At 49.4% G+C, this 25,000-nt stretch overlaps 1 protein-coding gene across 1 annotated transcript in view; it reads right to left on the reverse strand.

Moving 5' to 3' along the window:
* Positions 1–25,000, reverse strand: part of nbas (NBAS subunit of NRZ tethering complex) — a gene marked incomplete at its 3' end in the record, with an annotated part of 267,708 nt that overhangs the window by 76,552 nt on the left and 166,156 nt on the right. Inside the window, exons 45-47 of the mRNA XM_083643060.1 lie at positions 19,804–20,144; positions 15,539–15,751; positions 4,088–4,290 (exon numbers count right to left, since the gene is read on the reverse strand). Of these exons, the coding sequence (XP_083499186.1) occupies positions 4,088–4,290; positions 15,539–15,751; positions 19,804–20,144 (757 nt within the window). The remainder of the gene's footprint in view (positions 1–4,087; positions 4,291–15,538; positions 15,752–19,803; positions 20,145–25,000) is intronic.

Below are 25,000 nucleotides of genomic sequence, written 5' to 3' on the forward strand. Positions count from 1 at the left end.
GGTACAATCATGTTTGAAAGCAGATGCAGCTTTGGAGAAGATAATTGCCGCAAAATTATTTCAAAACCTGCTACCTAGAGACATGAAGCGATTGAAGATGATTTAAATCCATCTCCGACGTTTCGTGTACACAGGCCCCGTGGGGACTCACCGCTGTGTAATGCTTTCATCATCTCAGGTTAATGTGAGAGATGTTCCTCTCTTCAGATACAATGTGAAGGGGGCGGGGTTACGGAGCTCAACAACAGTCAGTGGCCGCCCACTTTTCCGCCACTCCGGTTCAGGAAGAGAATTCCCTGTTCATTTTCCATTATGTCCATATATAAAGAGTTTTAAGCCTGGCACCAAGCCAATCAGCTAGCAAAGGACTCAGGAGTGATCCTAAACACATTTGGTTCCAGGCTTAAAACTCTTGATATCCGGATGTTTCTTCATGTCTATGGAGAAAGTGAATGGGGGAATGCTCTTCCGGAACGCGCAAACAAAGTAGGTAGTGACTGTTGAGCTTTATTATTATAACCTTTATTTAACCAGGTAAAACAAATTGAGATACGAAATCTCTTTTACAATTGCGACCTGGCCAAGAAGGCAGCAAGTTACAGATCAGATCATACACACATTTACATACAAGATACAAAAACTAATTAAAACAGAGCACAGACTACACCAACACTGCATCAGAAGTAATAATAAGAAGCATACGAAATAAAATCGTATATTACGATTTACATCCTAAAATCATAGTCATAAAATGATGATAAAAGAGGCATAAAATGCAGAGGCATATTGTGCACAGAGGAGTTTAAATATTGCTACAAGAGGCATAAAGTGCATAAAGAGACAAAGTGCACAGTGGAAGTTTAAATGTTGCCACAGGAGCAGCTCGAGACAAGAACCTCTGACAACTTGTGTTTAAAACTGGACAACGAAATCAAAGAAACCAACTTAAAACGTGTCTGCAGGTCGTTCCAGGACCAGGGACCAAAATAAGATAAGCTTCTTTTACCAGCCTCAGTCCGTACAGGAGGCACTTTAAAGCGCAACCAGTTGGATCTGAGATTATACGAGGTAGTTATGGACACAAATTTAGAGCATAAGTAAGAGGGTAACTTACCCAGAATGGTCTTATACATGAGAATATACCAATGCTGCATCCTACGCATAGTCAGGGAGGACCATCCGACTAGATTGTACAAGATACAGTGATGGGTCCTGTAGCCTGAGGTGGAAATATATCTCAAAGCAGCATGAAAAAGTGGATCAAGTTTGGCCAGGGTAGTAGGACACGCGAATCTATAGATAGTGTCGATAGTGTTTATAGGCTGGCACCAAACACAGGAGTGTTTTTCATATGTGATACTTCAGCACTGTCATTAGTGCTGTTCATGGCAGGGCTGTGTTTTTACTGCAGTGTGTGCATGTGCGTGTGCGTGTGCATGCATGCTTGTGTGTGTGTGTTTGTATGTGTGTGTGTGTGTGTCGCCAGAGGAGAGCCATTTTTCACAGAGACAGAGAGGAGGGAGAAAAAAAAGGTAATTTCCCCTGACTCAACTCCACTTTGCTCCTGGGCTTATGTGTGTGAGTGTGTGTGTGTGTGTGTGTGTGTGTGTGTGTGTGTGTGTGTGTGTGTGTGTGTGTGTGTGTGTGTGTGTGTGTGTGTGCTTATTGTCAGCACACACACACACACACACACACACACACACACACACACACACACACACACACACACACACACACGTGAAAACACATGTACACCATCACACAACATACAAATGATCTGGCAGGAGGTGGAAAGACCACGCAGCATTTTTTAACATCACATTTTGCCATTCACATTTTCTCTACCACGCACGCACGCACACACACACACACACACACACACACACACACACACACACACACACACACACACACACACACACACACACACACACACACACACACACACACGGTCTAACACAGAATAGTTATGACAGATACAAAAGACGGCCATTAGTGTGAGGCTCAGGTATGCCTGCTGCAGCAGAGTGAAGGCTTACAGAGCCCAAAACAAGACAGGTTCATTCATACCTGCCAAACACAATGCTTCCAGAGAGCCCCCAAACACACACACACACACACACACACACACACACACACACACACACACACACACACACACACACACACACACACACACACACACGTTGGTGTGGGAGCAGAGTGAGATCTGGAGGGGAACAGCTGTATCAGCCCGCATTAATTATGAACAGATAATGAATCAGAGAAAGGGGGAAGAGCAGAGAGAGGGGGAGAGAGAGAGCGAGTGTGTGTGTGTGAGTGTGTGTGTGTGTGTGTGTGTGTGTGTGTGTGTGTGTGTGTGTGTGTGTGTGAGTGCGTGCGCGCGCGTGCGTGCGTGTGTGTGTGTGTGAGTGTGTGTGTGTGCGTGTGAGTGTGAGTGTGTGTGTGTGTGTGCGTGTGCGTGTGAGTGTGAGTGTGTGTGTGAGTGTGTGTGTGTGTGTGTGCGTGTGCGAGTGTGTGTGTGCGTGTGTGTGTGCGTGTGTGTGTGTGTGTGTGTGTGTGAGTGTGTGTGTGTGTGCGTGTGCGAGTGTGTGTGTGTGTGAGTGTGTGTGTGTGTGTGTGTGTGTGTGTGTGCGTGTGTGTGTGTGTGTGTGTGTGTGTGTGTGTGCGTGTGCGTGCGTGCAGGTGCCATCTATCTGCATCACGTGCCATTGAGCAGCCATAAAGAAGCAGGAAATGAGGCAGGAAAATCATCAAGGCGATTGGCTGTCATTTATCAAGCCAATCAGATGGCCCGATGATATCTGGCCTGTCAGTATTGGCCTCGCTCATTGGTTTGTCAGTGATGGAGAATGAAATTCCACAGCCAAAAGGTAAACAGTGAACCACTTGAAGGAAAACCAGTTGTAATGAAATGATGGAGCCAGGAGTCAGAAGAAGTCGTCTGATATGATGTATTGAACATAGATCTTGGCCAAGAGATGCACTCTTGTATATTCACGGATGGATACACAGGCTTGCATACATTGAACAGATACTCAAAGACACTTATAGGACACACATCAGATGACATGTCTTGACGCACACTTGAAGGCTACTCTGTAGACTCAACCTATCTGTTATTCTGGCCCTGCAAAGAGAGCACTGTGGCAAGGTGACAGGGCACAGTGTGCGATCGAGAGGAGCTGCAAATGTATGGTACAAGTTATCTAAATATGACGTCTATCTGTGTATGTACACAGGTCATCTAACTATGAAATATGTCTGTGTCATAACTAAAATGGAAATGTATATGAATATATTAATAACTAGTGATTGTCCAAATAAAGGCTAATGTGATGTAAATTTTCTCTATCAGTCAGTATCAGCGCATAGAGGCTCCTACTGTATGGCAAAAGGGACAAATAAATGTGACGCACTTAAAGAAAGAAACCTAACCTGAAAATAAGCTTTAAATGTACGCAGATTTTATACAAAAGAAAAACCACATCCTCCAAGATGTTTAGCTGCTGTTTTATTATGAGATGTTTCATCAAAGAGCATTGAGAATAGAAGAGTCACTAGGTTCTAGGTTCTTTTCGGATGTCAAGGTGTGTGTTATCACAGCATCAAGGCCCTGGAACCAGAGGCCGGGGTGAATCATCTCTCCCTTCCTTTTGAAATGCAGGAAGCAGGAAGACGGCAATAAAAAACACCGTGAGCCCAACTCCCGATGGCAGCTACATGTACTGCAGGTGCCACTCACGCCATTTGTTTTGACGCCATTTTCCCCCCGACACGCTGCAAAGTGGACCAATACACTGCTCTCAGATAACAACCGCCAAGGGATCAGCTAGGTGGCGTGTTGAGGTGGCCCGCATGTGCCAACCCGTAATCCATAGAAGAAGAAGAAGAAGAAGAAGAAGAAGAGAGTATGTCGATGATAATGTGCTTTGACAGAGTGTGACCATGAATGTAAGAGACATTGAAATAAAGGCAAAAGGGAATTTCATGTAGTGACCTGACAACTCAATTTTCCTCCAGCCTTCGTGTGTGTGTGTGTGTGTGCGTGCGTGCGTGTGTGTGTGTGTGTGAGATAATACAGTACCTGAGTGCGGACACGACTCTCTCCACCGCATCATGTAGAACAGTGTTGACAGAGAGGTCCAGAGGTCCGACGGCCACGCGCAGCAGCTCTCCGATTCGATCTAGGGGCTGCCCATCAGTTGCCATGGTGACGGCCAGCTCCTGCACCTTTGACCTCTCGGAGCGGGACAAGTCGTAAACTTGGCTGTAACCTCGCAACTGCTCCTGGAACCAAAGAGGAACATAGTAAGAGAGAGAGAGAGAGCTGGTGTAACTGTGCTGCCAACCCATCTGACCTAGAGATGAAAAAGGAGACAGGGAGAACCCCCGACACACCAAGCCGATGGTCAGCCATTGGTCATGTCTGGGCTGTCGGGTAAGCGTCTGTCGCCCTAGTCTTGGCGTTGTGTCTCGCACTGTTGACGCTAGCTCGGCTTGGCGGCACCTTTTCCGGCTGATTCTACAGATTGAATCCAGGGTCAGAGGCTTCGGTGAGAGAAATGACTCTGATTGGTTGGGGGGGGGGGGGGGGGGGGGGGTCAGGTACTTCGGTGAGAGAAATGACTCTGATTGGTTGGGGGGGGGGGGGGGGGGTCAGGTACTTCGGTGAGAGAAATGACTCTGATTGGCTGGGGGGTCAGGGGCTTCGGTGAAAGAAATGACTCTGATTGGCTGGTCAGCTACTGTGGCCGGCTGCCACTGTAATGCTAAAGATATTTTCAAAATAGCGGTATTTCTTTTGGCTGAAATTGTCTCGATTGACGAGAGAGAGCAAGAGAGAGGGAAAGAGAGAGAGAGAGAGCAAGAGAGGGAAAGAGAGAGAGAGAGAGAGAGAGAGTGAGAGAGAGAGAGAGAGAGAGGGAAAGAGAGAGAGAGAAGCACACAGACACACACTGCTGCATCAACCCTTTCTACACCAGAATAATTGAGTCATTTGTAGAATAGTTGCAGACATCAGGCTTGCAGAAAAAGGAGCAAACACATCTATAAATATTTAACTCTATACTAACTAACTAACTGTGCTTGTTTCTATAATAACTCCTTCCTATAGTAACTGCTATAGAGTTTCCCCCAGACCGTGCTGCTGCTGTAAGATCACATTGTTGGGGGAACTAGATAAACACCCAGTGAGAGGAGAAGAGAAGTGGAGAGGGAGTGAGAGGAGAGAGAAGTAGAGAGGGAGTGAGAGGAGAGAGAAGTGGAGAGGGAGTGAGAGGAGAGAGAAGTGGAGAGGGAGTGAGAGGAGAGAGAAGTGGAGAGGAAGTGAGAGGAGAGAGAAGTGGAGAGGGAGTGAGAGGAGAGAGAAGTGGAGAGAGAGTGAGAGGAGAGAGAAGTGGAGAGGGAGTGAGAGGAGAGAGAAGTGGAGAGGGAGTGAGAGGAGAGAGAAGTAGAGAGGGAGGGAGAGGAAAGAGAAGTGGAGAGGGAGTGAGAGGAGGAGAGAAGTAGAGAGGGAGTGAGAGGAGAGAGAAGTGGAGAGGGAGTGAGAGGAGAGAGAAGTAGAGAGGGAGTGAGAGGAGGAGAGAAGTGGAGAGGGAGTGAGAGGAGAGAGAAGAGGAGAGAGAGTGAGAGGAGAGAGAAGTGGAGAGGGAGTGAGAGGAGAGAGAAGTGGAGAGGGAGTGAGAGGAGAGAGAAGTAGAGAGGGAGGGAGAGGAAAGAGAAGTGGAGAGGGAGTGAGAGGAGGAGAGAAGTGGAGATGGAGTGAGAGGAGAGAGAAGTAGAGAGGGAGTGAGAGGAGAGAGAAGTAGAGAGGGAGTGAGAGGAGAGAGAAGTGGAGAGGGAATAAGAGGAGAGAGAAGTGGAGAGGGAGTGAGAGGAGAGAGAAGTAGAGAGGGAGTGAGAGGAGAGAGAAGTGGAGAGGGAGTGAGAGGAGAGAGAAGTGGAGAGGGAATAAGAGGAGAGAGAAGTGGAGAGGGAGTGAGAGGAGAGAGAAGTGGAGAGAGAGTGAGAGGAGAGAGAAGTGGAGAGGGAGTGAGAGGAGAGAGAAGTGGAGAGAGAGTGAGAGGAGAGAGAAGTGGAGAGAGAGTGAGAGGAGAGAGAGGTGGAGAGGGAGTGAGAGGAGAGAGAAGTGGAGAGGGAGTGAGAGGAGGAGAGAAGTGGAGAGGGAGTGAGAGGAGAGAGAAGTGGAGAGGGAGTGAGAGGAGAGAGAAGTGGAGAGGGAGTGAGAGGAGAGAGAAGTGGAGAGGGAGTGAGAGGAGGAGAGAAGTGGAGATGGAGTGAGAGGAGAGAGAAGTAGAGAGGGAGTGAGAGGAGAGAGAAGTAGAGAGGGAGGGAGAGGAAAGAGAAGTGGAGAGGGAGTGAGAGGAGGAGAGAAGTGGAGATGGAGTGAGAGGAGAGAGAAGTGGAGAGGGAGTGAGAGGAGAGAGAGGTGGAGAGGGAATGAGAGGAGAGAGAAGTGGAGAGGGAGTGAGAGGAGAGAGAAGTGGAGAGGGAGTGAGAGGAGGAGAGAAGTGGAGATGGAGTGAGAGGAGAGAGAAGTAGAGAGGGAGTGAGAGGAGAGAGAAGTGGAGAGGGAGTGAGAGGAGAGAGAAGTGGAGAGGGAATAAGAGGAGAGAGAAGTGGAGAGGGAGTGAGAGGAGAGAGAAGTGGAGAGGGAGTGAGAGGAGAGAGAAGTGGAGAGGGAGTGAGAGGAGAGAGAAGTGGAGAGAGAGTGAGAGGAGAGAGAAGTGGAGAGGGAGTGAGAGGAGAGAGAAGTGGAGAGGGAGTGAGAGGAGAGAGAAGTGGAGAGGGAATGAGAGGAGAGAGAAGTGGAGAGGGAGTGAGAGGAGAGAGAAGTGGAGAGGGAGTGAGAGGAGAGAGAAGTGGAGAGGGAGTGAGAGGAGAGAGAAGTGGAGAGGGAGTGAGAGGAGAGAGAAGTGGAGAGGGAGTGAGAGGAGAGAGAAGTGGAGAGGGAGTGAGAGGAGAGAGAAGTGGAGAGGGAGTGAGAGGAGAGAGAAGTGGAGAGGGAATGAGATGAGAGAGAAGTGGAGAGGGAGTGAGAGGAGAGAGAAGTGGAGAGAGAGTGAGAGGAGAGAGAAGTGAAGAGGGAGTGAGAGGAGAGAGAAGTGGAGAGGGAGTGAGAGGAGAGAGAAGTAGAGAGGGAGGGAGAGGAAAGAGAAGTGGAGAGGGAGTGAGAGGAGGAGAGAAGTGGAGATGGAGTGAGAGGAGAGAGAAGTAGAGAGGGAGTGAGAGGAGAAAGAAGTGGAGAGGGAGTGAGAGGAGAGAGAAGTGGAGAGGGAATAAGAGGAGAGAGAAGTGGAGAGGGAGTGAGAGGAGAGAGAAGTGGAGAGAGAGTGAGAGGAGAGAGAAGTGGAGAGGGAGTGAGAGGAGAGAGAGGTGGAGAGGGAATGAGAGGAGAGAGAAGTGGAGAGGGAGTGAGAGGAGAGAGAAGTGGAGAGATTGAGAGGAGAGAGAAGTGGAGAGGGAGTGAGAGGAGAGAGAAGTGGAGAGAGAGTGAGAGGAGAGAGAAGTGGAGAGGGAGTGAGAGGAGAGAGAAGTGGAGAGGGAGTGAGAGGAGAGAGAAGTGGAGAGGGAGTGAGAGGAGAGAGAGGTGGAGAGGGAATGAGAGGAGAGAGAAGTGGAGAGGGAGTGAGAGGAGAGAGAAGTGGAGAGGGAGTGAGAGGAGAGAGAAGTGGAGAGGGAGTGAGAGGAGAGAGAAGTGGAGAGGGAGTGAGAGGAGAGAGAAGTGGAGAGGGAGTGAGAGGAGAGAGAAGTGGAGAGGGAGTGAGAGGAGAGAGAAGAGGAGAGGGAGTGAGAGGAGAGAGAAGTAGAGAGGGAGTGAGAGGAGAGAGAAGTGGAGAGAGAGTGAGAGGAGAGAGAAGTAGAGAGGGAGTGAGAGGAGAGAGAAGTGGAGAGGGAGTGAGAGGAGTGAGAAGTGGAGAGGGAGTGAGAGGAGAAGAGAAGTGGAGAGGGAGTGAGAGGAGAGAGAAGTGGAGAGGGAGTGAGAGGAGAGAGAAGTGGAGAGGGAGTGAGAGGAGAGAGAAGTGGAGAGGGAGTGAGAGGAGATAGAAGTGGAGAGGGAGTGAGAGGAGAGAGAAGTGGAGAGGGAGTGAGAGGAGAGAGAAGTGGAGAGGGAGTGAGAGGAGAGAGAAGTGGAGAGGGAGTGAGAGGAGTGAGAAGTGGAGAGGGAGTGAGAGGAGAAGAGAAGTAGAGAGGGAGTGAGAGGAGGAGAGAAGTGGAGAGGGAGTGAGAGGAGAAGAGAAGTGGAGAGGGAGTGAGAGGAGAGAGAAGTAGAGAGGGAGTGAGAGGAGAGAGAAGTGGAGAGGGAGTGAGAGGAGAGAGAAGTGGAGAGGGAGTGAGAGGAGAGAGAAGTGGAGAGGGAGTGAGAGGAGAGAGAAGTGGAGAGAGAGTGAGAGGAGGACAGAAGTGGAGAGAGAGTGAGAGGAGAGAGAAGTGGAGAGAGAGTGAGAGGAGAGAGAAGTGGAGAGAGAGTGAGAGGAGAGAGAAGTGGAGAGAGAGTGAGAGGAGAGAGAAGTGGAGAGGGAGTGAGAGGAGGAGAGAAGTGGAGAGGGAGTGAGAGGAGAGAGAAGTGGAGAGGGAGTGAGAGGAGAGAGAAGTGGAGAGGGAGTGAGAGGAGAGAGAAGCGGTGGTGAAGGAGCTGTGGAGTTTGTGGAGTAAAGTTGAGTGCTGCCGCTGTGTTCTCTATTTAACCCAGAGGGCGCCACTGACTTGAACCTGCTCGCCTCCTCCATTGTCCTCCACTTTGCTTGTTTTTCTCTCTTCCAATAAAAAGGGCAGAGAGTGTGAATGTGGGAAGTCAGAGATGGTATTTGTTTGGGTTTGATATGAACACTGGCTGCATGTGTAAACATAGCCTGGGTAAACCCATCCCCCACGTGACCTGCTCTCAGACCTGTTCTCAGTCACTATTCACTATCTCAAACGAGCCTTATAACTCCGGCTAGGAAGGTCGTAGAGAGCTCTGGTTGGTTGCGTTGGAATCAGCGTCACCTAATTAGCATAATGGCGGCCACTTCCGGGTTACAAAAAATAACTACAAAAATGCAAAAGAACTACAACTCCGGCTAGGAAGGTCGTAGAGAGCTCTGGTTGGGTGCGTTGGAATCAGCGTCACCTAATTAGCATAATGGCGGCCACTTCCGGGTTACAAAAAAGAACTACAAAAATGCAAAAGAACTACAACTCCGGCTAGGAAGGTCGTAGTGTGTCGAGTCCACCCCTGGGGATACACAGTGATCGAACCAGGCGTTTTGACGGTACGATTTTTTTAAAACTGACATATTTGTGTGGAGTCCACCCCCTGGGGATACACAGTGATCGAACCAGGCGTTTTGACGGTACGATTTTTTTAAAACTGACATATTTGTGTGGAGTCCACCCTGGGGATACACAGTGATCAAACCAGGCGTTTTGACGGTATGATTTTTTTTAAACTGACATATTTGTGTGGAGTCCACCCCTGGGGATACACAGTGATCGAACCAGGCGTTTTGACGGTACGATTTTTTTTAAACTGACATATTTGTGTGGAGTCCACCCCTGGGGATACACAGTGATCGAACCAGGCGTTTTGACGGTACGATTTTTTTTAAACTGACATATTTGTGTGGAGTCCACCCCTGGGTCCAAGTCTCAAATGTTTGTTTGCCTCATGTTGTGAGTTGATGCTACATGTTGATTGTATGTTATTCTTGGATTTTTCAAAGCAGAGTTGGACTTGAGTTGAGCATTGATAGGTGTGCATTTGATGTCCTTGTTGGTGAACGTTTTTTCTCATTCTTGGCCTGTAGCAGTGAGCAAACCAGTGTGTGTGTGTGTTTGTGTCGCTGCTGATAACAAGTACAAGATGTAAGGCTGGCCATGGTTACAATGACTTAGCACTTCCTAATCTCTCACTCTCTCTCGCTCTCTCTCACTCTCTCTCTCTCTCACTATCTCACTCTCTCGCTCTCTCTCACTCTCTCGCTCTCACTCTCTCTCACTCTCTCTCTCGCTCTCACTCGCTCTCTCACTCTCTCTCATGTACACTATCTGCAGTGTGTACTTTATACTGAGCCAGGCTGTGTGAAACACCACACTGTACCATGTAGAGTATCTGCAGTGTGTACTTTATACTGAGCCAGGCTGTGAGAAACACCACACTGTACCATGTAGAGTATCTGCAGTGTGTACTTTATACTGAGCCAGGCTGTGTGAAACACCACACTGTACAGTACCATGTACACTATCTGCAGTGTGTACTTTATACTGAGCCAGGCTGTGAGAAACACCACACTGTACCATGTACACTATCTGCAGTGTGTACTTTATACTGAGCCAGGCTGTGAGAAACACAACACTGTACAGTACCATGTAGAGTATCTGCAGTGTGTACTTTATACTGAGCCAGGCTGTGTGAAACACCACACTAGGGATGCATCGATTTTTTTTTGGATGTACGATTATAGTCTGAGAAAAAACCACGATTATCACGCTTTCACGATTATTTATGGACGTATAAAAATCACATGAGCATTCTTTGAACAGAGGTTTTATTGTATTGTCCATGCATTGTTTAAAGGTTGCTGTCTTTTGAAAGGTAAATAAAGGCAAATATTTGTCCAAAATGATAAATAAAATAAATAAAATAAACAAAGTCTGACTGTAATATTTATGACAGTAGATCTCTTTGGAACAAAACATAGTCAGGCAGGTGTATTATTTTTCTACATTTCTTTTGGATCACCTGAGTAGAGAACTTGTAAAACCTGGTGGAAAAACAGATCTAACTTATCTTTTAGTGTAAATGTTGATTAACTTTTAGTGACCTCCTATGAGAAATATAACGAATGTGGGTAATACACTTGAGTGTTATCATCAACTGTGTCATCCTCATCCATGCCTATTAGTTTGATTATTATTCATTTTTAATCATCTAACGTTATGCAGGTGTTGTAGAAGGTTGGAGGTGTTGGAGCCCTTAGCTGCAACTGCGACTTCGGCAGGTTTTGCAGATTGGGGAGCCGTCATCTTTAACAACACCCTGGGTGTCCTTTTTGTAACCGAAATGCTGCCATACCGATTACTTTAGACATGTTTTGGGGGGGAAGAGATCATCTCTTTGAGTTGCTTGTGGTCTCTCAGGCTCTGCCATTACGTTAGCTGTAATGCTAGCGTAGGCAAGGGAGAGATAACTAACTAGCGTTACGTCATTACATCGATGGCTGTTCAGTAAACAAATTAAGAGGCCACGGAGACCACAGTTCATGTCAGGGGACTGTCGCATCGCGCACGTCTCTGAAAAGTGTTTGGCTGACGTCCATGGCTATGCTATTGGGAGCAGACTGGTGGGAGAGCTGTGTTTTGTGCACCCGCTAAAATAGTCCGTGCGGAAACGAAGTGAGAGACCGGTTCCTCTCGTTCCAGCGCTGTCTGCGCCGCATGGGAGTTTAAACTGACGGACTTATTTTGACAACAAAACACCCGGTGTTACGGAGCCTCTGCGGTTATATAACCGTGACGTTTGAAATCGCGGTTAATAGTCAAACCGGTTAACCCCTGCATCCCTACACCACACTGTACAGTACCATGTACACTATCTGCTGTGTGTACTTTATACTGAGCCAGGCTGTGAGAAACACCACACTGTACCATGTAGAGCGGCGATCCTCAAAGTCCGGACTCCGGTCCGCATCCGGACCGAGACGCCGTCCTATCCGGACCGAGCCCTATAACCTACAAATCATTGATAACTTACATTTTCACGGAGCGTTTCTATTTTAACCGGCACATGCTTTTCTAGTCTTTACGGTAATACTGGTTCATCTGCCAGGAAGCTCACAGACCAATGAATGCGCTGTAAATCATTGCACGTGATGCTACTCGGCCAATCAAATAAAGCGAATCGTTTCTCCCTGTCGTTTCCTAGTGCTGCTGTGAGAGTGACACACGGACGGAGGGGATGCGAGACATAGAAGTAATTTCACATGGCGTGGTCAAAACAAATGACTCTTACATGTCCATTCATTGTTCTTACGGGCAGTTCAAAACCAGTATGTCTCGGTTGAAGTGCAATCCGATCCTGACCTGTCTATGGAAGCGCCACACATGAGCAAACACACGTACACACACACGTACACACACACGTACACACACCAGCGCACACACACATTCACTTGCCCGACGGCATGAGAAGTTTGCATTGGGAACGCTCGACACACAGACACAGACAGAGGGGGCAGACGGATAGATTGATATATGGATGGATGGATAGATGGATGGATAGATAGATAGATAGATAGATAGATAGATGGATGGATGGATGGATGGATGGATGGATGGATGGATGGATAGATAGATAGATAGATAGATAGATACATAGATAGATAGATAGATAGATAGATAGATAGATAGATAGATAGATAGATAGATAGATAGATAGATGGATAGATGGCTCACTTCTCTAAAGAGAAAAGGTGGAGCTGGAAGTTTGTTGGCTTGATTTAACAGTCAGTTGTATACAGACATTGTACCATTAGGCTACTTCAGTCATTGAGTTCAATGGCACTGAATCATAATGCAAGCTACGTTACAATGTTCCGGACCTTTGCTGAAGGAAATTTTCTCGAACTGGACCTCTTTGAATTTTAATTGAGTGCCCCTGATGTAGAGTATCTGCAGTGTGTACTTTATACTGAGCCAGGCTGTGAGAAACACCACACTGTACCATGTAGAGTATCTGCAGTGTGTACTTTATACTGAGCCAGGCTGTGAGAAACACCACACAGTACCATGTAGAGTATCTGCAGTGTGTACTTTATACTGAGCCAGGCTGTGAGAAACACCACACTGTACCATGTAGAGTATCTGCAGTGTGTACTTTATACTGAGCCAGGCTGTGAGAAACACCACACAGTACCATGTACACTATCTGCAGTGTGTACTTTATACTGAGCCAGGCTGTGAGAAACACCACACAGTACCATGTAGAGTATCTGCAGTGTGTACTTTATACTGAGCCAGACTGTGAGAAACACCACACAGTACCATGTAGAGTATCTGCAGTGTGTACTTTATACTGAGCCAGGCTGTGAGAAACACCACATAGTACCATGTACACTATCTGCAGTGTGTACTTTATACTGAGCCAGGCTGTGAGAAACACCACACAGTACCATGTACATTATCTGCAGTGTGTACTTTATACTGAGCCAGGCTGTGAGAAACACCACACAGTACCATGTACACTATCTGCAGTGTGTACTTTATACTGAGCCAGGCTGTGAGAAACACCACACAGTACCATGTACACTATCTGCAGTGTGTACTTTATACTGAGCCAGGCTGTGAGAAACACCACACAGTACCATGTACACTATCTGCAGTGTGTACTTTATACTGAGCCAGACTGTGAGAAACACCACACTGTACAGTACCATGTACACTATCTGCAGTGTGTACTTTATACTGAGCCAGGCTGTGAGAAACACCACACAGTACCATGTACACTATCTGCAGTGTGTACTTTATACTGAGCCAGGCTGTGAGAAACACCACACAGTACCATGTACACTATCTGCAGTGTGTACTTTATACTGAGCCAGGCTGTGAGAAACACCACACTGTACCATGTAGAGTATCTGCAGTGTGTACTTTATACTGAGCCAGACTGTGAGAAACACCACACTGTACAGTACCATGTACACTATCTGCAGTGTGTACTTTATACTGAGCCAGGCTGTGAGAAACACCACACAGTACCATGTACATTATCTGCAGTGTGTACTTTATACTGAGCCAGGCTGTGAGAAACACCACACAGTACCATGTACACTATCTGCAGTGTGTACTCTGCTCCCCTCGTCGCAGGGCCAGCAGGCTCTGTGGTAGATTCCTCTCTGAGCTGGGATCATTACAGGTACAGGTGATAAATGAGTACAGTACAGCCAAACGGAGCCTACAGGGCTTTTTCTATCTATCTCTCTCTACCTATCTGCCCTTTCCTGCTCCTTATTTCCTCTTTATCTTTCTCCCACCATACAATTGCTTCAACACGAGCAGAAGGAAAGTTACATTGCTCTGATGTGTGTGTGTGTGTGCCACCGTGTGCACACACACACACACATCTGTGACTTTAGCCTACAGCTCTATACCCAATGTGGGTGTTTTTTAAGCTTATCTTTTTGGCTATTATGGAAAGTATGTGCTTTTTAGCACAGATAAAAGCCAGGGCTGCGTGTTATTAACTTGCACAGTGTGGGGGTCAAAATGACCAGTTTTCATGGGTATAACCTATGGTCGCATAGCAACACACAAATCGTGATGTCCCCTTTAGTGGGTCTCTAACCACATTTACTTTCACACTCACTCACACACACACACACACACACGCACACGCACACACACACACACACACGCACACACAGAGCCACACAGGGAGGTGACAGTGGGGTAAGTCAGTGTGACATTGCTTAATGAGATACAGCATGGTAAACGTATATGGCCATATGGTGAGGCTGGTTGGAAACAGCTGCCCAATAGATGTACATGAATGTAGCGTTGACTGGACCCAGTGAGGCCGGGAGGAGCTTAGTCGAGCAGAACCAACATAGACATTATGTCCACCCACAAAAATCAACTTCAACCTTGAGTACTGTCCGAAAACACCCAAATCATCCATGTGTCCCCGGTAGATCATTTGCTAATTCTATGCTAACACTTTAGCATAGACCACTGGGCCACGCGTACCCCTAGGGGTACGCGTAGCCCCTTTCAGGGAAAGGGGGTACTTTGATTCAGAAATCAGGGAAAGGGGGTACTGAAGCCAAGTTTGAGAATCACTGGCATAGAACATCTGGAGCGATAGCAGGGGAATAGCTTCATCCAAAGTACTGACCTTTAAGTAATAAAAAGTTGTAGTGGTGGGGTTTTATTACATGGCCTGTAAATTCATACATATAAAAAGTGTATTCCATCTCGCTGAGGTAGCCATGGTTTATTTGGGGAACTGCTGTGTTTCAGTTGAGCAACTTTCATCCACTGCACGGTGGATGAATCACTGAATTTGTTTTCTTCCTATTAAACAGGAAATGCCATCGCTGGCAGGAACAGGATGTTACTTTCATATAATTTCTTGTGAAAAAAAAAAAAGTCTCCTGTTTTTCTCCTACACAAAGCTGCCAAACGTAGCCGCATATTATTTACAATGACTTACCATCTAGCTGGAGAGCTCTTACAAATCCTCATTTTCTCACTTTTGAGATAATGCTCGTCTACTATCACTCTCAACATAGTGTATGCTAAAGAGTCTGGAGCCAACCATCTACCAGGGACTCATGGACCACTTTGGTGGACAATGAGAACCACCAGAGTTTACTTTACAAGGACCATAAGAAAATGAGAACCACTGACCAAACGGCTAAGTTAAGGGATGGGGCAAATATCTCAAAAACCTTGTGTATTCCTTTACACCTGCCCATTCACCACGCATCCACTGTCAAAAACAAAATGGCGGGGGGGGGTGGGGGGGGCAGCAGGCAGGTAGGCGGGGCTAGCTTACCTGCTGGCTCTCCTTGAGTGACAGGATGAAGGCGTGGCCCAGAGTGTCCAGGTGGGCCTGTGACTGCTGCAGGTGTGCCAGAGCCTCATCAGAGGTCATCCCTGCCTCCTGCTCCACGTTGCCTTCGCCTCCTCGCTTCTTGCCCCTCTCGCCCAGCTGCCGCAGGGCCTTGCTGGCTCGCTTCATGACCTCCGACCTCGTCTGGATGCTCAGCTGGAGAGAGGGAGAGCAAACGGGGGCAGGGTGTAAAGTGGTAAGGAGGGAAAAGGAGAGAGAGAGAGAGAGAGAGAGAGAGAGAGAGAGAGAGAGAGAGGAGGCAAAGAAAGAGAGAAGCACATGTTACGCACATTCCAACGTAACATGGGGAGTTGAAGAGAGACAGGGTTACGTGACCTGTCTGCGTCAAAACACTGTCAAGGACCTGAATGTGTGTCTGCCAGTGTTGTAGTCACTATCGAGTCCCATTCGAGGCTCGGGTCCCCAGTGTTCAAGTGAGAGGCCGGGGTCACACTTTTCTTTTTTTAGGGCACAAAGGTCACATGCCAGGGCACAAAGGTCACATGCCAGGGCACAAAGGTCACATGCCAGGGCACAAAGACCATTGAGTGGAATGAGAGGATTAGGAGCATACGAATAAATAGGTTGCCTTTCCAATAAGAGAGAAGGGAGAAACACAAATGGCATGAAAATAAAGAAAGAAATCACACAAACACAAAAACCCACAAAAAGACTATTTCTCAATTAACAAGTCCGAGTCCGAATGTATGAATGTTCTAGTCCAAGTCCAAGTCATCAGTGCTCAAGCCCAAGTCCAATCACCAATCCTGAGGACTCGAGTATTAAAACACAGCTGTCTGCATGTGTGAGTTGTGTCTCTGTGTGTGTGTCCGCGTGCATGTGTGTCTGTGTGTGTGTGTGTGTGTGTGTGTGTGTGTGTGTGTGTGTCCATGTGTGCGTGTGTGTGTTTGTGTGTGTGTGTGTGTCCGTGTGTGCGTGTGTGTGTGTGTGTGTGTGTGTGTGTGTGCGTGTGTGTGTGTGTCCGTGTGTGCATGTGTGTGTGTGTGTGTGTGTGTGTGTGAGAGAGATCATAGCTGCCAGCCTGGTGTAATTGATTCTATTCAGTGAGGAGATGATGAGGAGAGGAGAGGAGGGCCCTTGGCTGTGTGGGAGGTTTAGATGCATAGATGCAGACAGGTATTGACAAGCCACACACAGACACACACACACACACACACACACACACACACACACACACACACACACACACACACACACACACACACAGTGTCACACACACACACACACACACACACACACACACGGTCACGCACACCTCATTATTTTGCATTATCTATATCTTTCCTCTAACTGACAGCATTTTCCTCTGTCAGGATTGGATGATCACTCAAATGGAATTCTCCGATAAACCTATACCATGTCCTTGAAGGGGGTGTGTACCTGTGCGTGCATGCGTGCGTGCGTGTGTGTGTGTGTGTGTGTGTGTGTGTGTGTGTGTGTGTGTTGCCTGGCAGAGATGGGAACTAACTAAGTACAAATACCGTAATTCTTCCAATAAGCGCCTGACTCATTTTGCCGCTGGGGCGTTTATTAGAATAAATACGGTTTGTTTGTACTGTATGTTTTTGTGTTGACTAAATTCAGTCACTTACGGTAATGACGTTGTTTTGGAGGAAGCCAGGCAGAAGTTTCTCTAACGCTAACGTAGCGTAATATTACAGTTGTGCCTTGTAAAAGTGCATTTCTCTCAGCGGAACAGCGATCATAAATGCAGTATGGATTATACCCATTATACTGGACATGTATTGGAAACTTGGGCGTCTACCTCCCGGTATTTGGTAAGTCTGCTTGTTTTGTCTAGTGCTGCAGTGCTGTTTGATTAGCTTGGTAGCTACGTTAGCGTGCCTTCTACGTTGCTTTGCTGGTGAAACCCAAACAGCTGAATGTGTGAGCGGTAGGCTAATGTTACTTGTTTAAAATATGGTATGGCTGTTTGGCAGAGGGAGAAGAGGAGAGCAATGAACTGATACCGTAACGTAGTTGGATGATGATGATGTAGATGAAGGCTATTGTTTTCGCTCATTCCAGTCCATTGTACAATACTAGGCATGTTCAAAACTGCCTGTACCTACCGTCTTGTGTGTACTAAGTACTATCTCACTGGTTTAAATAAGCAATTTGATACTTTCTATTTTTGCTGAGCAGGAATTTCTGTTTAAAAAAATAATACCGGTAATCGCCTGGCTCAATTATGTGAAAATGAAAATAACCGCCTGACTCTAATTGCCGCCTGTCTTCCTTTTACCGCCCGGGGTCCAGGTTGATTTAGCATAATAAGTGCCCGGGCCCTCTTGGCAGAATTACGGTACTTTGTTACTGTACTTAAAGCTGCATTCAGCAATGTTTTTGTGTTAAAATAAGTGTTAAATGGCTCTATATTCTGACAACAATCACTGAAATAACAAATGAGTTGAATCAGTACAGTAGTTCTACTTTTACCAGTTTTTTTTTTACACAAGTACTGTAACTGTACTTCTACTTAAATAAAGAATGTGTGTACTTTTCCCATCTCTCCCTAGGGGCGAGTGTGTGCACTGCACACCGCTTTGTCTGACTGTGCATAACATCTCCCTCCTCTATATCTGAATGTCAACATAAATTTAAACATAAACGATTCAGCCGTCATCTGTCAACGATCAGATTTGATGCATCGCGACACGTCCGCATCGCGAGGCATCGATTAAACAATACATTTCGACACCCCTAATACGTAACTTGATTGCTAATTCTTTTTGTCCACCTGTGACTATTCATGACCGTCTTGCCCGGCCCCAGCATATCCTATCTGTTCTGCTCTCCCTCCTCTTCCCCCTTCCCCTGCTCTCTTCCTACCTCTCTCCCTCCCCACCTCCTCCCTTTCCCTGTTCTCTCCTCCCTCACCCACTTTCCCTCTCCCTTTCTCTGTCTCTCTCTATCATATGAGTATTCAATCATGTTGTTATTATTATATTGTTGTGTCAGCTAGATTTAGCTAGACATATTCTCTGTGAAGTCCTCTGAGACATGCTTGTGAATTAGGGCTATACAAACTTGACTTGACTGTAGAAGCAGAGGGAGCATGTGAGCCATGGATTGGCAAAGCATTAGGCAGGGTTTGAAAAGGAACTGGAGAAATGGAGGATGCTTCCACTAAGGAGGGTATCCATGATCGATACTTCAGAGGGGGGAAATGCCAATACTCTCTGCCTCCCTTCAAAACACCACCCCCTAAGAGGTAAGATAAGCCCCAGCCTCCCCCCTCCCACCTTGGCCTCCTGGGGGGAACGGATCGACCCATCCTGGGGCGCGATGGGGGTGTGAAAGGTCAGGGGCATTTGGATCCGCGAGAAGGGGTCAAAGTTTTTCCTTTGAGGTTGTATGAAGCGATAGAGGAAGGAGGGATGATGGGAGAGGGGGGGGGGAGCTAAGAGCTCATCTGCATGTTAAAAAGCACAGTGGGAAAGCAGTGCCTGCTGGGGATTGGAGTTTAATTGGCTGTGAAGTCGAGGGGGATCAATTTGCCGTGTGAGAGTCAGAGGGACGGAGAAAGGGGGCAGAAGGCAGAGACGGAGCAGAAGGGAAGGTCTGGGATGAGGAGGAAAAGGCTGGCAGTTTGTCAGGATGAAAAAGCAGCAGGAGTCTATTGATAAGAGCCACCGAGCCACTTCAAGTCCTCTGCAGGACCATTTCTCACAGGCCAGTAATTATGTGCCTGACACATCTTGTGCAATTTGACAATTTCTTTTATAAATCACGACGACGGGTATATGTGCTTTGAGGCGACAGAGTGAGGATGCGGACAGCATAATGTATTTAGAATTGGGCGAGGCTATTTTGAGGCGTGCGAGGCGACAGGTCCGGCGAATCGACGGAGTGAAGAGAGGGAGCGTGACAGTGTGAGTTAGTGGAGGGAAATCCCCCCACAAGCTTCTCCTCTTTAATGTGCTCTGAATCCTGTCTGGGTGGCTGCCTCCAGCCAGCTACCTTCTGTGCCGCAATTACACCTTGTCACTCTGCCTCGGTCCCGCTGGGAGACGCCGGAGACAATGATGGAAAACAGAGCCTTCTGTCACATCCCTCTCTCTCTCCTCTTTGCTGTCTATCATCCACTAAACTAGAGGGGAAAACGCTGGGCAACTTTCCACGGAGAGAAAACAACAAAAACAACAAAAACAACACTCCGCACTCTTTGTTTGATCCGGGCTTACGTGATTGGCTGCCTCGGGGGAGAAGGTGATGTGGTCCAGGAAGTGGACGGCGTCGGCGGGGAGCAGCCTGTCCAGGTATTTGGCGCAGGTGTCGTAGGCGTGGAGGAAGTCTTGGTCGGTCTGCGGGGGTCTCTTCAGCAGCTGAGGGTCTCCCTTCCAGAAGAGCCTCCGCAGCCACGCGGCGTGGACGGCACTGGGGGACAGCGTCGCCCCGCCGCCGCCGGGCACAGGCAGCCGATTGGCTAGTTTGGAGATGGACAGCACGTTCTGACTGGTCAGCACCGGCTCCAGGGCGGCCAGCGGATCAGACGACTCGTCGGTCAGCTTACGGTAGTCTAGGCCTGGGAGAGAGAGAGACAGACAGAGAGAGAGAGAGAGAGAGAGAGAGAGAGAATATTTGTTGTGTCAAAATGTGGTCACGCTATAAAACTACATTTTAAATAATATTAATATTAATATTAAAATAACAATAAATAATATATTATATATTATACCTTTAGTCTGTGACCCTGTGTGCATCTGCCTAAATTCCCCATTCGCCTGAAATGGTCTTTTCTAATGACGTTGGGGACACTTTGGGGCGTGGCCCGCAGTGCGCTAGGTTATGGCTGTCAAGTGCAGGGAGGTCATAGCAACAACAAGGGTATATACAGTATAAGCAGTAGGAAATGAAAAACAGCAAAGTTAACACCGGTGGTGCTTTTTTTATATTCCAGAGTGCGATGTTTACAGAGGACAGCTTCCTCAGCCTCAGACTACAGGCTGTGTCAAGATGGACAGCTCATCAAGGTGATTGACAGGTGTCGGGGGGCGTGAACTTAACAACACACTTCTGTCCGGAGGCACAAGGTGGTACTGCATCTGTAATACTGTGTCTCTACTGTATTTCCTATAGAGTGGTTTTTTCCTGAGGGAAGATGATGGGATGCATCATTTGCAAATAAGATCACATGTAAAGTAATTGTTTTGACAGGACTCATGAATAAGCTTTAATGTAAAGCTTTACATTACGGAATATACGGTATATAAACTCTCAAGCTAAACAATACATGGTGGAATGTGTAATAATGCATAGATTAATATATTAACATGATTTGCCTTTACAAAGCAACTTCAGGAAATTCAACTTTTTCTCCAGTACACTTTCAAACATAGAAACTAAAAAGACAAAAGGCATATTCAGGGGGCGTCTGGGTGGTGTAGAGATAAAAGCACTCGCCTACCACCGCGGAGACCCGGGTTCAATTCCCGGCAGCGGTACTTCCGGCTTGGTCAGACGTTCCTACAGACACACTGAAGCCGGTGGGGTGTGTCGAGTCCTGGTCGCTGCACTGGTGCCTCCTCTGGTCGGTCGGGGCAACTGTTCAGGGGGAGGGGAACTGGGGGGGAATAGCGTGATCCTCCCACATGCTACAGTACATCCTGCCGGGGGAAATTCCTCACTGTCAGGTGAGAAGAAGTGGCTGGTGACTGCACATGTGTTGGAGGACAACAACTCTCCACAGATCGGCAGAGGGGGTGGAGCAACGACGGACAGTAGGGGGGAAATAGCCAAGCGCGCGCGTGCGTGCGAGTGTGCGTGCGTGCATGTGTGTGTGTGTGCGTGTGTGTGTGTGCCAGTGGTGTGCTCTTGGTCTCCAATGCTATCAGACAGACACATTACGGTGGCAACACCACCGCCCATCTGGGCTTTAAATATTTAACACTGCTCTGCCTGTGGGGAGGGCTCTGTCAACACTGCTCGGAATCCCACACACACACAGACACACACACGCGCACACACACACACACACACACACACACACACGCACACACACGCATGCACACACATACACAGACACACACACACACACACAAATGCATGCAAACACATACATGCGCGCGCAAGCACGCAACCATGTACAGATAACGATAAGCACACACACATTAAGACAGACACCCACACCATAGAGTTACATGCACTTACACATGTACGCACTCTCTACCTCATTCTCTCTGTCTGTCTGTCTGTCTGTCTGTCTGTCTGTCTGTCTGTCTGTCTCTCTTTTCCAGGGCCAGACATCTTAGCCCACAGTCTCATGAGAGCCATCTCAGACAGACAGTCACCTGATACTGTGTCTGAGATGTAGATGAATATTGGATAGACACCACCTGTATGTCTCTACATTGTCTGAATGCCTCTCTGTGGGTGTGACTTTGTGTGTGTGATGTGTAGCACCCACCTGGGTGATGCCAGTTTGCGCCAGAACGCTCACCACACATCAGCCTATCACGTGGAGAGTTGAGCACTGAAAGAGCCAATTTAGATATGGAGGGATGATTAGGCGGCCATGATGGAAGCCGGGGCACCGGAGTTACACTCCTCCTCTTACGAAGAGCGCCGATGGGATCTTTAATGACCACAGAGAGTCAGGAGCGATTTAACTTCTCATCTGAAGGACAGGTGCTCACTCACAGGACAGAGTCCCTGTCCCTTTGGGCATTGGGGAGATTATTCATGAGACCAGAGGGAACAGCACCTCCTACTGGTCCAGATGGTCTCCCATCCAAGGACTAACCTGAGTCAGCCCTGCTTAGCTTCCCCCCAACAAGCCAGCAATTTAAGGCAGGAGCCACATGTATAGTGCTGCACTGTATAGTGTGTGAGTGTTATGCAGCTCTCTCTGTGTGTGTGTGTGTGTGTGTGTGTGTGTGTGTGTGTGTGTGTGTGTGTGTGTGTGTGTGTGTGTGTGTGTGTGTGTGTGCATGTGCATATTGCAGCTGTGGTAGTGTGTGCTTGTGGGACAGTGCAATTTTGTTATTTGATGTGAACATTTTCAGATTGTTAAGCCTATGATTCAGAGGGGTGTGTGTGTGTGCATGTGTGCATGTGTGCATGGGTGTGTGTGTGTGCGTGTGTGTGTGTGTGTGTGTGTGTGTGTGTAAAGGTGTGTGTGTGTGTGTGTGTGTGTGTGTGTGCATGTGTGCATGTGTGCGTGGGTGTGTGTGCGTGGGTGTGTGTGTGTGTAAAGGTGTGTGTGTGTGTGTGCCTGTGTGTGTGTGTAAAGGTGTGTGTGAGTGTGTGTAAAGGTGTGTGTGTGCCTGTGTGTGTGTTAAACAGGGACATCTGTCACTGGTAAAAGTGCTGGCGATCTCGGGAGCAGAAGGAGGAAGTGAGGCATGAAAGCACAGCTGACATCCGGCTGACCTTTACTGCACTTGGCTGTGTGAAAAGTGACATTGCTGCCGTCCACCTGCACTGCACGTACTGTCAACTCTGAGCCCCCCGGGGGGAGTAGCGCACCCAGACGGGCACACGTAGCACCCTGGACTCTGAGCACCCCGGGGGGAGTAGAGCCCCCAGACGGGCACACGTAGCACCCTGGACTCTGAGCCCCCCGGGGTGAGTAGAGCACCCAGACGGGCACACGTCGCACCCTGGACTCTGAGCCTCCCGGGGGGAGTAGAGCGCTCAGACGGGCACACATAGCACCCTGGACTCTGAGCCCCCCGGGGTGAGTAGAGCACCCAGACGGGCACACGTAGCACCCTGGACTCTGAGCCCCCCGGGGGGAGTAGAGCACCCAGACGGGCACACGTAGCACCCTGGACTCTGAGCACCCCGGGGTGAGTAGAGCGCCCAGACGGGCACACGTAGCACCCTGGACTCTGAGCCCCCCGGGGGGAGTAGAGCGCTCAGACGGGCACACATAGCACCCTGGACTCTGAGCCCCCCGGGGGGAGTAGAGCGCTCAGACGGGCACACGTAGCACCCTGGACTCTGAGCCCCCCGGGGGGAGTAGAGCGCTCAGACGGGCACACGTAGCACCCTGGACTCTGAGCCCCCCGGGGGGAGTAGAGCGCCCAGACGGGCACACGTAGCACCCTGGACTCTGAGCCCCCCGGGGGGAGTAGAGCGCCCAGACGGGCACACGTAGCACCCTGGACTCTGAGCCCCCCGGGGGGAGTAGAGCGCTCAGACGGGCACACGTAGCACCCTGGACTCTGAGCCCCCCGGGGGGAGTAGAGCGCCCAGACGGGCACACGTAGCACCCTGGACTCTGAGCCCCCCGGGGGGAGTAGAGCGCTCAGACGGGCACACGTAGCACCCTGGACTCTGAGCCCCCCGGGGGGAGTAGAGCGCTCAGACGGGCACACGTAGCACCCTGGACTCTGAGCCCCCGGGGGGGAGTAGAGCGCTCAGACGGGCACACGTAGCACCCTGGACTCTGAGCCCCCCGGGGGGAGTAGAGCGCCCAGACGGGCACACGTAGCACCCTGGACTCTGAGCCCCCCGGGGGGAGTAGAGCGCTCAGACGGGCACACGTAGCACCCTGGACTCTGAGCCCCCCGGGGGGAGTAGAGCGCTCAGACGGGCACACGTAGCACCCTGGACTCTGAGCACCCCGGGGTGAGTAGAGCACCCAGACGGGCACACGTAGCACCCTGGACTCTGAGCCCCCCGGGGGGAGTAGAGCACCCAGACGGGCACACGTAGCACCCTGGACTCTGAGCACCCCGGGGTGAGTAGAGCGCTCAGACGGGCACACGTAGCACCCTGGACTCTGAGCACCCCGGGGGGAGTAGAGCGCTCAGACGGGCACACGTAGCACCCTGGACTCTGAGCCCCCCGGGGGGAGTAGAGCGCCCAGACGGGCACACGTAGCACCCTGGACTCTGAGCCCCCCGGGGGGAGTAGAGCACCCAGACGGGCACACGTAGCACCCTGGACTCTGAGCCCCCCGGGGGGAGTAGAGCACCCAGACGGGCACACGTAGCACCCTGGACTCTGAGCACCCCGGGGTGAGTAGAGCGCCCAGACGGGCACACGTAGCACCCTGGACTCTGAGCCCCCCGGGGGGAGTAGAGCACCCAGACGGGCACACGTAGCACCCTGGACTCTGAGCCCCCCGGAGGGAGTAGAGCGCTCAGACGGGCACACGTAGCACCCTGGACTCTGAGCCCCCCGGGGGGAGTAGAGCACCCAGACGGGCACACGTAGCACCCTGGACTCTGAGCCCCCCGGGGGGAGTAGAGCACCTAGACGGGCACACGTAGCACCCTGGACTCTGAGCCTCCCGGGGGGAGTAGAGCGCTCAGACGGGCACACGTAGCACCCTGGACTCTGAACACCACGGGGGGAGTAGAGCGCTCAGACGGGCACACGTAGCACCCTGGACGTGACGTCCTTGGAGAGAGGGTGCTGCGTTAAGAGATT

The sequence above is a fragment of the Poromitra crassiceps genome, assembly GCF_964638095.1.
Source record: "Poromitra crassiceps genome assembly, chromosome: 9".
Taxonomy (NCBI): Eukaryota; Metazoa; Chordata; class Actinopteri; order Beryciformes; family Melamphaidae; genus Poromitra; species Poromitra crassiceps.